The sequence below is a fragment of the Canis lupus genome, chromosome 24, assembly GCF_003254725.2.
Source record: "Canis lupus dingo isolate Sandy chromosome 24, ASM325472v2, whole genome shotgun sequence".
In the NCBI taxonomy this organism is placed as follows: domain Eukaryota; kingdom Metazoa; phylum Chordata; class Mammalia; order Carnivora; family Canidae; genus Canis; species Canis lupus.
Window position 1 is genome coordinate 20052887 of NC_064266.1, and position 15434 is coordinate 20068320.

The 15434-nt window shown below is 49.9% G+C and overlaps 1 protein-coding gene across 6 annotated transcripts in view; it reads left to right on the forward strand.

Moving 5' to 3' along the window:
• The first annotated feature begins 12953 nt into the window (after positions 1–12953).
• ANGPT4 (angiopoietin 4) overlaps positions 12954–15434 on the forward strand; it is a 59492-nt gene continuing 57011 nt past the window's right edge. For 5 of the 6 annotated variants that reach the window (XM_035705562.2, XM_025469588.3, XM_025469586.3 and 2 more), the window contains exon 1: positions 12958–13984. In XM_035705562.2, the coding sequence (XP_035561455.1) occupies positions 13676–13984 (309 nt within the window). In that variant the 5' untranslated portion in view covers positions 12958–13675. Of the gene's footprint in view, positions 13985–15434 lie in introns of all 6 variants that reach the window. The other variant, XM_049100350.1, reaches the window with a different exon arrangement.

Genomic DNA, 15434 nt, shown 5'->3' on the forward strand with positions numbered 1-15434 from the left:
CAGGCTGGACTCCTGCACTCATCCCCACTTCCAGGGCTAGGGCCACGGAGGAATGGGAAATTCATTCCTGTAAGGTGGACAGACCTGGCAGCGAAGGAACCAGCAACCAGCAGACGAAGTGCTCCTTCACAGCTCCTCCCTTACCCAGGCCTGTGCTGTGCCCTTTGCTGGAAAGTGTCCTCTGACCCTGTGCCTGAGTAACTCTAACCTCCCCTGAGGTCCATCTCAAACGTTATCAAAGAAGGGTCTTCTGACTTTGACTAGAGTAAGACCCATTACACTGGCCCAGGGGTCCCTGGAGCCTCCTTCCCAACATTTGTCACATTGGCATTCATCTTCTGCCTCTTCTTTGCTTGATATTGTTTTCTTTTCCTTTTTTCTTTTTTTTTAAGATTTTATTTATTTGGGGACACCTGGGTGGCTCAGTGGTTGAGCATCTGCCTTCAGTGCAGGTGTGATCTTGGAGTCCCGGGGTCAAGTCCCACAATGGGCTCCCTGCATCAAGCCTGTTTCTCCCTCTGCCTGTGTTCTCTCATGAACCTTTTGTAAAAAGATTTTATTTATTTTGAGAGACAGAGTGTGTGCATGCAAGGACAGGAGAGAGGGAGGGAAAGGGAGAGAGAATCTCCAGCAGACCCCCACTGAACACAGAGGAGCCCTACATGGGGCTCCATCTCATGACCCTGAGATCATGACCTGAGCCAAAGTCAAGAGTCAGATGCTTAACTGACTGAGCCACCCAGGCACCCCTGGTTGGTATCATTTTCTTGCCTTAAAATATAAACCGACAGGACAGCATTTCTTCTTAATGTTGTTACTGAATCCATAGAGTGGAGCACAGTGCTAATTACATAGCAAGTGCTTGATAAACAGGTGCTGGATGCATGGATGGGTACACAGATGGATGTGTGGGTGCATGGATGGGTGCATGTGTAGGTACGTGGATGGGTGTGGGGATGGATGCGTGGCTGAATTCTCAGTAAATGGAGAGAGAGGATGCTAAGAGCCTTTAAAGAACCTTATCCCTCCTTACGATTATTAAAGGTAACAATCATTAGCCATCAGGTGCTATGGTCTTCTGGGGTCTTTCCCTGAATCCTTTTTAATGCTCACAAGGATTGCACAATGAGGTGGATGGTGATTCTCATTTGCTGATGAGGCACAGTGACTTGGACCTAGTCTTACAGAGGGGCAGCGGTCAAACACTTTAGTGATGACCAAGGTTTGACCATTTCCCTAAGACCTATTATTGTGTTAACCAGCTTTGTTAAGGTATAATTTGCATACAGTAAAATTCACCCATTTTATATTTATAGTTTTTTGCATTTTAACAAATTTATACATATACCTGTGTAGCTACCACTTTGACCCAGTAGAGAACACTTCATTACCCCAAAACCTTCCTTTGTCTCTTCTCAGTCAATCTCTTCCCTTCAGTCCCCCTGGCCTAGGTAACCACTGATCTGCCCTCTGTCACTATAGATTTGCCTTTTCTAGAGTTCCATATGAATGAAATCACTCAGTGGGAACTCTTTTATAGTTTTGCTTCCTTTACTTAATATAAGGCTTTTGAGATCCATCTATGTTGTTCTTTGTATTATAGTTCATTCCTTTTCTTTGGTGAGTAGAATTCTATTGGGTGGAAATACCACAATTTGTTTATCCATTCTCCTGCTAATGGATAATTGGGTTGTTTACTGTTTGAGGCAATTATGAATAATATTGTTCATAAGAACATTTGTATATATACAGATGGACCTACATTTTCATTTCTTTTGGATAAACACCTGGGAAGAGAATTAATGAATTGTAGTAAACGTATGTTTAATCTTAGAAGAAACCGCCAAACTGTTTTCCAAAATGGCTGTAGCATGCTGCATTCCCACTCGCAATGAAGGAGAGTTCTAGTTGCTTCGAATCCTCACCAGGACTTATCAGCAATCTTTTTGATTATAGTCATTTTGGTGAATGTTTATTGGTGTCTCTCTGTGGCTTTTGCATTTCCCTAATGACTGGTGATCCTGAATACCTTTTCACGTGCTTCTGTGCCATTTCTGTTCTTTCGGTGAGAATTTATTCAAAATTTTTGCCCATGTTTTTATTGAGTTATTTTCTTGTTATTGAATTTTGAGACTTCTTATATATCCTGGATAAAAGTCCTTTATTAGATATATTTTTATTATTTTTAAGTAACCTCTACACCCACGATGGGGCTCAAGCTTACAACCCTGAGATCAAGAGCTTTACATTCCACTGACTGAGCCAGCCAGGTGCCCCTAGATATGTATTTTGCAGACATTTTCTCCTAGTCTGTGACTTGCCTTCTTGTTATCTTAATCAAGCCTTTGGGAGAATAAAAGCCATGCATTTCGATGAAGTTCAATTTACCAGTCTTTTCTCTTATGATTTCTGTTTTTGTGTCCTCTCTAAGACATCTGGGCAATTCCTTGGCTTGTGGCTGCATTGCTCCAATTTCTGCCTCTGTCCTCACATGGCATCCTGCCTTTGTGTCTTCTGCATGCCATCTTCTTACACAGACTCCAGGCCTGTTGGATTAAGGGCAAACCTACTCCAGCATGATCTCATCTTAACTAATTATCCTTTTTCCCAAATAAGGCCACATTCTGGGGGTTAGGATTTCAACATATATTTGGGGGAATAGAGTTCAACCCAAAATAGTTAGGCTATGCTGCCATGACAAACAGCACAACACAAGAAAGAATGTTTTTCTTTCTCATGCTCTAGTCTAATGGAGATCATCAGGTAGGCTCATCAAAACCTCACAGGAGCCAAGAATTTAGACCATTTGCTGCGGCTGCTGCTATCTTAATATGAGGCTCCCGGTTCTGTGCAGTAGGGGAAGGAAGCATAGAGCATCACACAATGGTTCTTAAAAGTTACTATTCACTTTTTGGTGGTCAAAACAAGTCATGTGGGGGTACCTGGGTGGCTCAGCAGTTGAGCATCTGCCTTCTGCTCAGGGCATGATCCCTGCAGCAGAGATGGAGTCCTGCATCGGGCTTCCTTAGGGGGGCCTGCTTCTCTCTCTGCCTGTGTCTCTGCCTCTTTCTCTATATCTTTCATGAATAAATAAATAAAATCTTTTTTTTAAAAAAGTCATGTGACCATGCCTCACTTCAAGAGAGAGACTGTCTGGAAGGACAGGACACCTGGAAATCCAGCACTAGGGATATTCCTAACACTGCCATTAAATATCTAAATTCACATGATTACACTTACATTTAAATATTGGTACCATCCAGAAAATCTGGAAGAATGAGTCCATTGAGATAAGGCAGAGCAGGAAGGAGAATCAAGGGGAAATAAGATGGGTCACAAGTCATATCTAAGACCACCAGGATGTGAAAGAGGACTTCCTGGATATTGAGTCCTGCCCCGTGATTGACAAATGCCATCTCATTCCATCCTCATGATGACTTTGAGGGATGATAGCCCAATGTTCACAGTAATTAGCTGAGGAAAGGAAATTGCTAGCAGAGCTATATCACTTTTTCCTGTCTAACAAACCATTCTCAAACTTTAATGGCTTCGAACAACAAACAGGTATTATTTCCCATGTTTCTGTGGGTCAACTGGACCTACAGAAAATTCTTCTCATCTGGGTTGGGTGGTCTAGGATGGCCTCACTGCTGATCTGGGGTTGGTTCAACGTCAGCTAGGGTGACAGGATGACACGACCACATGTGTTTCATCATCCAGCAGGCTAGCAAGGCTTATTCCCACCCTGGTCCCCATGTCCCCGGTGAGCAAGAGAGCAAGTCCCAAGGCACAGCTCCTTTCAAGCTTCAGGAGCCTCGCATTTCAAACTGTTGCATTGGCCAAAGCAAGTCAGAGGGGCAAACCCAGCTTCATGGGATGCAGAAATAGACTCCACCTCTTGGTGGGAGGAGCTGGAAAGTCACATTGCAAAGCAGCGTGCTCACAGAGATGGGAGGAATCTGTGGTCAATTTTGCAATCTATGGTGAAAACAAAGCCCAGTGTCCAACAACAGGGAATCAGTTTGGAAAATCCTGGCAGGGCCCCAGCAGAGGCTTTTGCCACTAATAAACATGTGCTTATAGAAGAGATATCTGCTGAGGGAAGTAGTTCATAATATTGTTAAATAGGAATATATTGTTAAGTAGCTTATAGCAGGCTATAACATACGTGTACCACTTCAAAGCCATTGGATTCCACGGAGTAAAGCCTGTGACACCAAGGGACAGCAAGAATGGGGAGCAAAGAAACCCTCATGCCGGACAGGCGGGAAATAACCCGGTGCAGCAGCCGCTTGGAAGCACAGTTTGGCAATGTATTCGTGGGCATAAGGGCTCGTGGATAAGATAGCCACAGAAGCCTCAATAGGAGTGAGAGAAGAACTGAATCCATCCAAATGTCCATCTGCCAGGGGCTGGATAAATAAAGAGTCATATGCTGTCATGCTACACAGCAGTGAAAAGAAAGTGACCTAGACATGAGATCTATATGTGTCATTTGGGTAGAGCTGGAAAACATAGCGTGTGCACACAACATTGTTTATGTCTTAGTAGCATATACTTGAATTTTGAAAGCACGAAAACAATATACATTATTTATGGATACATACATATATACGGACCTATGGGTGGGAAGGGAGAAAAAATGAGACCAGGAAGCAGGATGGGAGAGATGCTACCTTAACGTGTAATACTACTTTGTTTCTTTACAAACTCTGGAACATGGGCTCCTGGGTGGCTCAATCAGTTAAGAGTCTGTCTTTGGCTCAGGTCATGATCCCGGGGTCCTGGAATCAAGCCCCACATCAGGCTCCCTGCTCAGCGGGGAGTCTGCCTCTCTTTCTCCCTCTGCCTCTCCCCGAGCTCATACTCTCTCTTACTCTCTCCTCTTGCTGCTTCTCTCTCTCAAACAAATACATCTTTTAAAACAAAACAGAACTCTGGAACAAATATGCAAAATGCTGGCATATGCCCATTTAGAGTGATGGGTACATAGGGTTGTATCATATGATCTTGTGCACATTTCCGATTTCTTTTTTCAAAAGGTAAATCCAAAAAATAAGTAAAATATAATAAACAATGTAGAGGATATTCCAGTGTGTGTGTGTCTGTGTGTGCGTGTGTATGTGTGTGTGTGCTAGAAAACCCACCCCCAAACACATGCATCTATATGTAGAGGGAAATGATTAGGGGGGGAACACTCCAGAATGTGAGCTATGGTCTTTGCCTCCAGCTGGTGACAATACAAACTCCATTTATTTTTTCCTCATGCTAACATGAATTTTCTGACTTTTCTACGAAGGACATGCTGTGCTTGTCTAATAAAAATAAACAAAATATATAGGAGCATGTTGGTTCTCTGGGTCACAGGCTCTTCTGGACCATAGGTTCAAAAATAGATCTGCCCTCCGACCTGGCAGGCTCATTCTTCACATCCCAGAGTGAGTGCCAGACATGGGTTCAGAGGCAGCTGAGCTCCCCAGGCCTGAGAAAAGATGGGTAGACTGGTGGCCCAGGCTGAGCTGCATAGCCGAGAGGGTGCACGTCCTCCACCCTGGACCCTTCAGCTCTGGGGTGGCAGAGCCAGGACACTCCCCTTGTTCAGAGGGGAAACTGAAGCCAAGGTGGTTGCTTAGAACAGAGGCAGCTAAATGGGAGCCCATCTGTCTAGGACCGCCCTAGGTATGGATAAGCTGGGTGACTTTGGACAAATCCCGGAGCACTTCTGGTGAATTTCTCTGGCAGCCCTGATGGAAATAATCCACTTCCTACTGCACCTTTCACTATCAGAGGGTCTAAAGGACATTTTCATGCCAAGAGATCCTGGATCTTTCCAATAATAGCAAGGATAATAACACTACCGGCTCTGGAACACTTAGGTGCTAAATTCTTAAATGGCATTGTCTCATCCTACCTGCTTGTGGCCAACTGTGTTTTCAAACGATGGCCACAGCAATCTCTCTCACCCTACGTGCTCTTCTGGAACCTTGCCACTCCCCACCTAGAGGCAGTTTCTTCTGGCTCCCCTTGAACTTGGGTGGGGCTTTGTAACAGTCTCTATGAAGGGCATGCAGAAGACTGACCCGAGTGATTTGTGGGGCTAGGCCATCAAAGGTCAAATGCCTTCTGCCTGGTTCCCAGAGATGCCAGCCCTGGGAACCCAGCACCCAGGCTGTGAGGAAGACCCTGCCTCACAGAAGAGGCCTCGTGTTGCTATTCTCGATGACAGGCCCAGCTGAGTTTCAGATACAGGACTGGACTGGCTTTCAGATGACTCCAGGCTTCTAAGCTGCTCCAGCTGCTGTCGATGGAGTCGAGTCATGCCATCCCCACTGAACCTGGCCAGAACTGTACATATATGAGGGAAATCACATTACCATTGTTGAAAATCACAAAGTGTTAGAGTGCTTTGTTACTCAACACTGGTACCGGGTGGATACCCCCTCAATGCCCCTCCCCAACCTTGGGTCCCCTCTGACTCATGAACTGTGTTGTGGTTCAGGGTTTGGGGTGGAAGAAGGGAGCAGTTGACAAACAGACCATCGTCTCGAGTGGAAAGTCTCACAGAGCTACCGCGAGTCCTGCTCCGTGAGATCTGGCCCTCGACCTCCTAAAGACACGAACATGCCATCCCCAAGGTGGTTGGCAGCACCGAGCTTCATGCCAGGACTCGCCACGCCACCAGAGTGGCCTCAGGAGATGCCCAGGTGATGTCCTGAGGGCGGTGCACTGCACAGCTTTGGGGCCCTCCATGCCGCCCTACCAGCCACCCTCAGTTATCACCCTGGGTGTTCAAATGCAGGGAGCCAAAAAGGAAGGGGGCTGGGAGAAGTGCTGGGTTTTGGAGATAAGGCCCAGAGTGAGAGACTCAGGCTTGTGGCTTCATCTCCTCTGGATCCAAATACTCAAGGAGCCCCAAGTGGGCACGTGATTCTCCAGGAATGCCTCAGTTCCCAGGAGCAGGAAGATCAGTGCTTCCAGGAAAATAGATTCCAGCGTGTGACCTTGGGCAAGTTGCCTCCCCCTCTAGGTATGTTCTCTCACAAGCTAAATGGGAGCTACATTCCCATGGCATCCCTGGTGAAGCTGAGGCTCCACTGGCTCTGGGGTGACAGTGGCAGTGGAGGGAACCGGTTCATTTGGTGAGTTGCCAGGATGAAGAGGCAAGTGGGCAGGTTCTTTGCACCCTCAACACCCGTCTCCTTCTGGTCATTCTACTCTAGGTTTCCTTGAAAACCACTCTACACTTCCCTTAATCCTTCTCGGTCCCATGAGGTTAACCCTACTCCAGGGCTCCAGGCCTGGGCACACGGCCCGGCCTGATGGACCAGAGTACCCCATCCCTCTGGCTACAGTATTTGGCTTAGGAATGTCCTTGTGACCCAAGCCAGAACCTTCCCAAGAACCATAAGGAAAGGGGCACTCTGTTTCGGGAGAGGTTGCTAAGTTGATAGATTGGAACTGTTGCCACCAATGATGGGGGTAATGGTGGTGAGAACTATCAGAGATTTAAGCCAACTGAGAAACAGGGGCCCAGAGCCGAGGAAAAAGAAGATTCCTGCTATCATTTAAGGATCTGGATGCAGATATGCCTGAAGCTAGAAACCCCTACACTTTTCAGTTACATTGGCCAATGAGTTCTCTTTTTGCTTAAACCATTTGAGCAAAAGCCAAATTCTCCAGGTGGAGAGAAGTATTTTCTCCATGTTCTGGCACCATGGCAACAACAGACTAGTGGAGAGAAAATATGTTGTTTTACATATTTGGAGGCAAGACCCAAATAGAAATACCCTAGACAGAAACTTGCTGCTGCCCCAGCCCTAGAAAGGGTGACTTCCTTAGCCTCTGCTTGGGGACTGCAGCTCCAGCCCCAACCCTATAGGGGTGACTATTCATTCAACAAACACTCGTGAGAACCTACTTATGAGCCTGACCCTAGGACCAGCAACAGACACAGAAATGGAAAGGTGGTCAATGCCCTGGAAGGGTCTTCAGATTAGAGGAGGGAACAAAGATCTGCAAATAAGCCTGTATAATGCGGGGTGATGCTTTGATGGGAGACACACAGAAAAGGAACATTGGGATCCAAGAGGTAGAGGGCTTATTCCTTCTAAAGTAGGAAAGCAATGAAGGAAGGCTTCCCAGAGGAGGCGATGCCTGAGGTAAGACCCAAAAGACAGGTAGAAGGAAGCCAGAGAATACAGATGGAAAGGATTTGTCCAAGCAGAGGTAACTGCAAGAGCAAAGGCCCAGAGGCTGGAGAGAGCAGAGAGGTGCTGGAAAGGAAAACCAACGCCTCATCACCAGGTGCCAAGTCCTAGGGAAAGAGCGACAAGGCTGGAGGCCAGATCCTGCAGGGATCTGTAAACCACTAAAAAGTTTGGCGTTTAAAACAGAAGGGTTTAAGCCAAGGGGTCAGGGGCTGGATTTGCGTCTTGGAAAAATCACTCTGGCTGCAGCAGCAAAGATGAATTAACAAGAGTTCAGTTCTGAGGCTCCTTTTCTCCTCTCTGCAAGAGATGAATCAGCCTGGCCTAGGAAAGTGACAGCAGGGGTCTGGGTGGGGGGAAATGATGACATTATTGGGCCATCATTTATTGAGTGCTTAGTATGTGCCAGGCTGTGTGTTAAGCCTTTTACAGCAATCAGCTTTTTCATCCTTTGAACAACCCTATCAGATCATCACTAGCATCGACACTATTCGACAGAAGTGGAAACAGAGCTCCAGGCAGATGAAGCATACGTTTGAAAGTGAGAAAGCCAGAATTCCAACCCAGACAGGCTGGCTCTAGTATGTCCAGAATAGCGAAGAGGGGGCAGGGGGAGAAAGAGTCTCAGGATCACACTGGGAAAACAGGCCTGATTGTGAGGAGCAGGACGCCGCTGGAATAGAGGAGCCTCCTGACTCCCTGGCAGGAGCAGCTATGTAATTTGAGGGGCCCAGTGCAGACTCAAAATGCTGGACCTTTCGTTCAGAATTTACTAAGAATCTCGAGCTAGAGACAGCAGAGTGTTACATGTGTGCGGCCCTTCTAAGCATGGGCCCTGTGTGAATGCAGAGGTTGCACACCCAGAAAGCCAGCACTGCTCCCGGGTTTCTGTCCCAGGTACCTGGTGAAGGTTGGGCAGTTACCAGTGACGGAAGAATCTAGAAGTTTGCTTAAGGCAGAGTGGGAGAATAAAAAATGGGGAGTTCTGTTTGAGACCTTGAGGGTTCATATTCCAGTGGGTGTGGGGAGGGGAGGATACGTAGTAACTATAACGCTGATCACAGCAATAGGTCATGTCCAGAAGGAGGATGGCTCTGGGTCTGGTGCTCAGAAGTGAGGTCAGGACCACAAGTCCATGCACAGAGCACCAGGTACAAGGTTCAGTGTTGCCTTCCACACCAGCACATGTGTTCCTTGAGCTTGCCACCTGACCCCAGATGATGTCTTTCATGTTCCTTCTCTGCGTCCTGGTGCCCACTCCTCCTACCTATTGCCGCCAGCTTAGCTCACGCTGCTTCTCTTAGGAATGTGGCTGGTTCCCATTTCCCCGAGGGCTGGGAGGGTACTTTGTAAACCCTCTGCCTCCACTAGAGGGTTTGGGCTAGATTTTTGCCCAAACTAACATGGACACTAGCCTTGAGAACCTGTGTTTAAAGATCCTCAGCAGGGACGCCTGTGTGGCTCAGTGGTTGAGCATCTGCCTTTGGCTCAGGTTGTGGTCTCAGGGCCCTGGGATCAAGTCCCGCATCAGGGATCCGGCTTCTCCCTCTGCCTATGTCTCTGTGTCTCTCATGAATAAATAAATCTTTAAAACAAACAAACAAAAAAAGATCCTCAGCAGCCTGACAGTTTGTAAACTTTCCCTAGAGCTCACCTTCCCAAGAGATCTCTACGTGGGTAGAGTCTACTTTACACTCTCTGATTGAGGAGGAGAACACTGCAGCCCAAAGCTAAAGTCAGCCATCTGCCCGAAGCCACCTATCAAGTCTGTGTCAGCTGGGCTTGCTCCGTTGGAGTAGCCCCATGAAGGTTCCACAGTGACCCCATCTCCTGCTCCACATCTGCCCCACAGGGAGAAACTGGCATTGTATTTAGTCATTCATTCACTCACTCATTCATTCATTCATGCAGCAGATATTTACTGAGAATGTGCCACATACTACATATCTGGCCGGGGCCAAACAGAAGGATGAATAATGCACCCTGAGAAGGGCTAAGATAAAGGGTGGTACTATAAGAGGGGGTTCTGATTTATGACACGAACAAGGTTCAGAGGCCAAGGGGAGCATGTTCTCCAGCCTGGAGCATTTCCCAGAGATAGCTACATCAATGCAACTCCTGTCCTGTGTGCTCTTCTTGGGACAATGACCTGCATCAAAAGGCAGAGTCTATGTTCCCTGCCTTGAATGGGGCAGACCTGACCAATAGAAGGTGGCAGAAGTTTCCAAGCCTAAGCCATGAAGTGCAGTGTAACTTCCACCTGGCTCTCTGGGGACAAGCGCCTTTGTAGTCCTGAGTGGCCATGTAAAAGCTTGGCTGCCTGAAGCCATCATGCTGCAGACACCACCTGAAGAGACCACAAGGGAGCCGACTGAGGTCGAGGGTGGAAGGCTGATGTGCTGACAGTGATGGAAGGAACCTTGAGGATGACCCTAACTCAGCCACCATCCCACTGCAACCTCATAATGCCTGGCTGAGCTGCTCCTGAATTTCTGACCCACAGAAACCCTAAGAGATAATAAATGGTTATTTTTTTGTTTTAAGCCACTGTATTGGGGTAACTGGTTGACAGCCACGGTAACCAGAGCACTGCTGAAAGCTGGGGGTGGTGATAGATAGACAGCAGAGCTCTGGACAGAGCAAGCAGCATGTGCAAAGGCCCCAAGGTGAGAAATAGGTGCTGAAACGAAGATGCAGAGGCTGCCAGGGTCATCTCCCAAGCTTTCCAGAACTCTTCTCTTGATCCTACCCACATTTCTCCAGTGAGCAGGTAATCCTGTTTCCTCTTCTTTACAGAGAGCCATCTGTGTAATCATGGGCCTTGGGAAGAAAATGACATTCATTCTTTCAGTCAGTAAGATTAAATGCATAGCCTGATTGTGTGTGTGGTGGGGAGCGGGGGAGCTCCACTGCTCCAGCAGGTAGTGTAGATGCTCCCTGCAGCAGTGCATCAAGGAGGTGACTGAGGGTGGAGGCTGGGGGGGGGGGTAGGGAGGAGTGGGGTGGAGGCTGACTCCTTCGGTGCCAGAGGGGTAAGTGGGAAGAAGTGAGATGAGCTTCAAACCCACCTGGCAGCAGAGCCTGCCTTTCTGCCCCAGTTCCAGGTCAAGCGTCTCCAGGCTGTGTGACTTTGGGCAAACCACTCTCTTGCTTTGGGTTTAGGTTTCTCCTTTGTAAAATGGGGACAATAGTGACACTGGCCTGGTCGGGCTCATACCATGTAGCTCAACCAATACAATCCTCATGTACTGCCCCTTACTCTGAGCTCACTCGTGCCAGGCACCAGGATCAGCTCCTGACCTGCATTAGCACGCTTCTTCCTCACAAGGCCAGGAGTAGTGTGATCCCATTTACAGTTGAGACAATCGAGGCACAGGTGAGCAAGCAGGGTCCTGAGCACACAGGAAATTCCGTGAATGCTGGTGGCTGATAACCAGCTGCCTTTCCTTTTCCTGCCAAAGCCCCACACACCTGGTTTAAAGTTCTCAGACGTCCGGATGAGCTCCTGGTTCCTGCTGCCCCCAAGCAGGCTGCCCATTCACAACTCCATAGGATTTGAGAGAACAAAGAGAGAGAGACAATGGCAAACAGCTGGTCGGGCCCTCATTCAGGGAAAAGCCCCAGAAGAAGGCAGAAGGCAGCACACCCAGAAGAGGTGCCACCACTCCTGGGAACCCCCTGCCCAGCGGCCACGTCCCCCCAAAACATGTCCTGCCCTCATAGGGTTCATATTCCAGTGGGTGTGGGGAGGGGAGGATACGTAGTAACTATAACGCTGATCACAGCAATAGAAGTATTTACTTGGTGCTCACCCCCTGCCGTCCCTGTTCTAACTCACTTAATTTTCACACTTTTTAAAGATTTTATTTATTTATTCATGAGAGACACAGAGAAGCAGAGACATAGGCAGAGGGAGAAGCAGGCTCCCTGTGAAGAGCCTAATCAGCACTTGATCCCAGGACCCCGGGATCCTGACCTGAACCGAAAGCAGTCGTTCAACCACTGAGTCACCCAGTTGCCCCTAATTTTCACAGTCTTTGAAGTGGGTGGTATTATTTTCTTCAGTTCACTGAAAGAAAACAGTGGCACAGAGAAGTTAAGTGACTTGCCTAAAGTCACACAGCTGGGATAGCCAGGATTTAAACCAGTTAGGGATCCCTAGGTGGCTCAGCGGTTTAGCGCCTGCCTTCCGCCTAGGGTGTGATCCTGGAGACCCAGGATCGAGTCCCACATCGGGCTCCCTGCATGGAGCCTGCTTCTCCCTCTGCCTGTGTCTCTGCCTTTCTCTCTCTCTGTGTCTTCTCATGAATAAATAAATAAAATATTTAAAAAAAAAAATAAACCAGTTAAAAGGTAAAGTAAATAAAAAATTCGTCGGTCTCCAGGCTGAGGACCCACATTACTTTCACCGTGTAAGAGATGGGGTTTACCCAGCTTACCAGTCAGGGTATGGAGACACAGAGAAATTCAGCTGCCCACCCGAGGGTCAGCAGCTGGGGAGCAGGATTTAGAGGCAGCCACCTCCGACTCCAGGCTGGCAGAGGCACTTCTTTACCCCAAGCTATGCTCTTTGCAATCCGCTTCCCTTCTCGGGGCCAAAGGCAGTCCTAGAACAATCTGCCCCAGGACAGGACAGCCTCTCATTACTGTCACAACAACTGAGCCAGGGCCACCCCAGGGCATAACATCCCCCCCCTGGTCCCAAGGGAGAAGGGAGGCTGGGAGCCAGCTCCCGGCTAGAGCGCCCACTTCACTGGCCTCAAAAGGACATTCTCAAAAGATTGGACTCGCTGCCTCCCCTCCAGCCTCACCCCTCTGCCCCCCCTTTGCTCTCTCTGGGGGTCACATCGCTTGTGTTCCAAGCACTAACATGGAATCAGAATGGGAAGGTAGGGGGGAGAGGGAAGGGGAAGGGGAGCTGAAACTTGAGATCCCAGCCTTTGGTGGGGGAAGGCTGGAGAGAGCCAGAGAGAGACAGAGACAGGAAGAGAGGGTTCAGTTGCCTTTGGTTTTCTGAAGCAGGCAGCTTTGGGGGTTTGGCGTGTGCGTGTGTGCATGTGTGCGTGTGTGCGTGTGTGCGTGTGTGTGTGTGTGTGTGTGTGTGTGTTGTTTTCTTTCTCAGGGGGAAGCCAGGCCTCCACTGGATAATAAAAGAACTCAGAGGCGAGGCCAAGCTGGGCGAGCAGGGCCAGTGCGGGGACAGGGCAGCTGTGGGCAGGAGTCAGGAGGAAGGAAGGGAGAGGGGGAAGGTTCGAGGTGAGGGGGTGTCTGCAGGCGGGAGCGAGGCGGTGGGAGGAAGCCGAGCAGCTGTGGTATTTGGAGCGAATATAAATAGCTGCCTGGACAGAGCCCGGCCAAGGGGTTCGGCTGCGGCCGGCAGGCAGGCCTGTGCGGCTGGCCTCGGGGGCGCGGCGGTGGGCAGGCGGGCGGGGTGCCCGGGGGCTCGGGGCCCACACCCGCATCTCCGGATGCTGTCCCGGCCGGCCATGCTGCTGGGTAGCCTCCTCCTCACCGCGGCCGCCCTGACCGTGGCCCAGCGCAGGGGGCAGGAGGCGGGCGGGCGCCGCCGGGCACACCGCGTCCAGCACGGCCAGTGCAGCTACACCTTCGTGCTGCCCGAGCCCGAGCCCTGCCCACCGGAGCCCGAGGCCTTCGGCGGCTCCAACAGCCTCCAGAGGGACTCGCCCGCAGCCCCCCTGAACCTGGGGGACTGGCCCACCCAGCGAGTGCAGCAGCTGGAGAAGGTGCTGGAGAACAACACACAGTGGCTGCAGAAGGTAAGGGCTGGGCCTGCAGGGAGGTGGTGGCGGGAGGCATGGGGGCTGGTCTCCGGCTGTCTCCATGGAGAGGTGGGGCGTCCTCCCCAGAGGCCTGCCCAGGGCACAAAGGCCAGGCTAATCAAGGCCATGTCTCTGAATTGTACAGATGGGGGTAATGAGAAACAGAGAAGGACAGAGATGGCCCTGACGCCGCACAGCAAGACTGGGCAGGCTCAGAGCTGGAAACCTGGCTCCCTCACAGCCATTCATTCACTCATCTGAGCGAAATCCAAATCAGTGAGCTCTGAGCACAGGCCTGACCCATCCTAGGGGCCAGGGATGTAACAGTAAACAGAACAAACAATACTGGACTGGTAGGGGAAAGAGGCCATGAAGAGATGAGTGATAAATACCTGCCACGTCAGAAGGTGACGTAAAATGGAGGGAAGAGGGCAAACGATGACAGGGTGGCTCCTTGAGGTCAGATAATTCCAGAGGACTTCTTGGAGGAGATGATGTCTGAACCCAGAGAACAAGTAAGATAACGGAGCAGCCCATGCTGGTACCTGCGGGATGGGCATTCACTACAAAGGGCCCAGCAAGTACAAAGGCCGTGAGGTGGGAAGGCAGTCAGGGTGCCAGGGGAACCTCGAGGACCAGCGCTGCTGGAGCAGAGAAAGAGGGGAGAGGGGTGCATGAGCAGGGGAGGGGAGAGGAGGCAGGTCGTGTCAGGCCTTGGGGACTGCTGGGAGGAAGAACTCTGGCTCTTGCTCTGAGCATCACAGGAGCCAGTGCAGCTCTTGGAGCGGGGGAGACACAGCTGACTTGGTCTGAACAGGATACACTGTAGGGGGCAGGGTGCATGCTGGGAGCCCGAGGAAGAGGCTGCTCAGCTGCCAGGCAATAGGTGATGGAGGCTTGGGGCAGGACCGGGCTCAGGGAGATTCTGCTTTATTCTGAGAGGGGGCTAATCGACCCTGCTGATGCATTGGGTACAGGGTGGCAGAGAGTGAGGAGTTGAGGACACTCCACCCTGTTCTGGACCAAGGCCAGGCCCACTCTAGGGTCTTCTGTCTTCATCCTTTTGGCAAACACTCTGAGTACATGGTGTGCCGGGCCCTTGACAAGGCACTGGGTACAGAGATGAATGAAGCTGGTGTGGCCTGGCACAGGCATGGGGGTGGGAAAGGTGTCCTGTGTGTTCCAAGATGGGGTTGGCAGGAGCCCCTAAGTAGGAGCAACCGAGGAAGAGAATGAGACCCAGGCCCCTGGTGCAAAAGACAGTCTGAGCAGTGAGCGGCGTGGCGTGGAGGGAAGCGCACTGATTCCTAAGGCCCTCAGATGTATTAATCGGCGCACAGCAATGGACAAGGTGTCTCTCCAAGGAGCACTGCCTTCTTACTCCTTGGTTTCCAAACTGTTCAGATCATGTGCCCAATCAGCAAACAATGTCTACGTTTATTCCCTG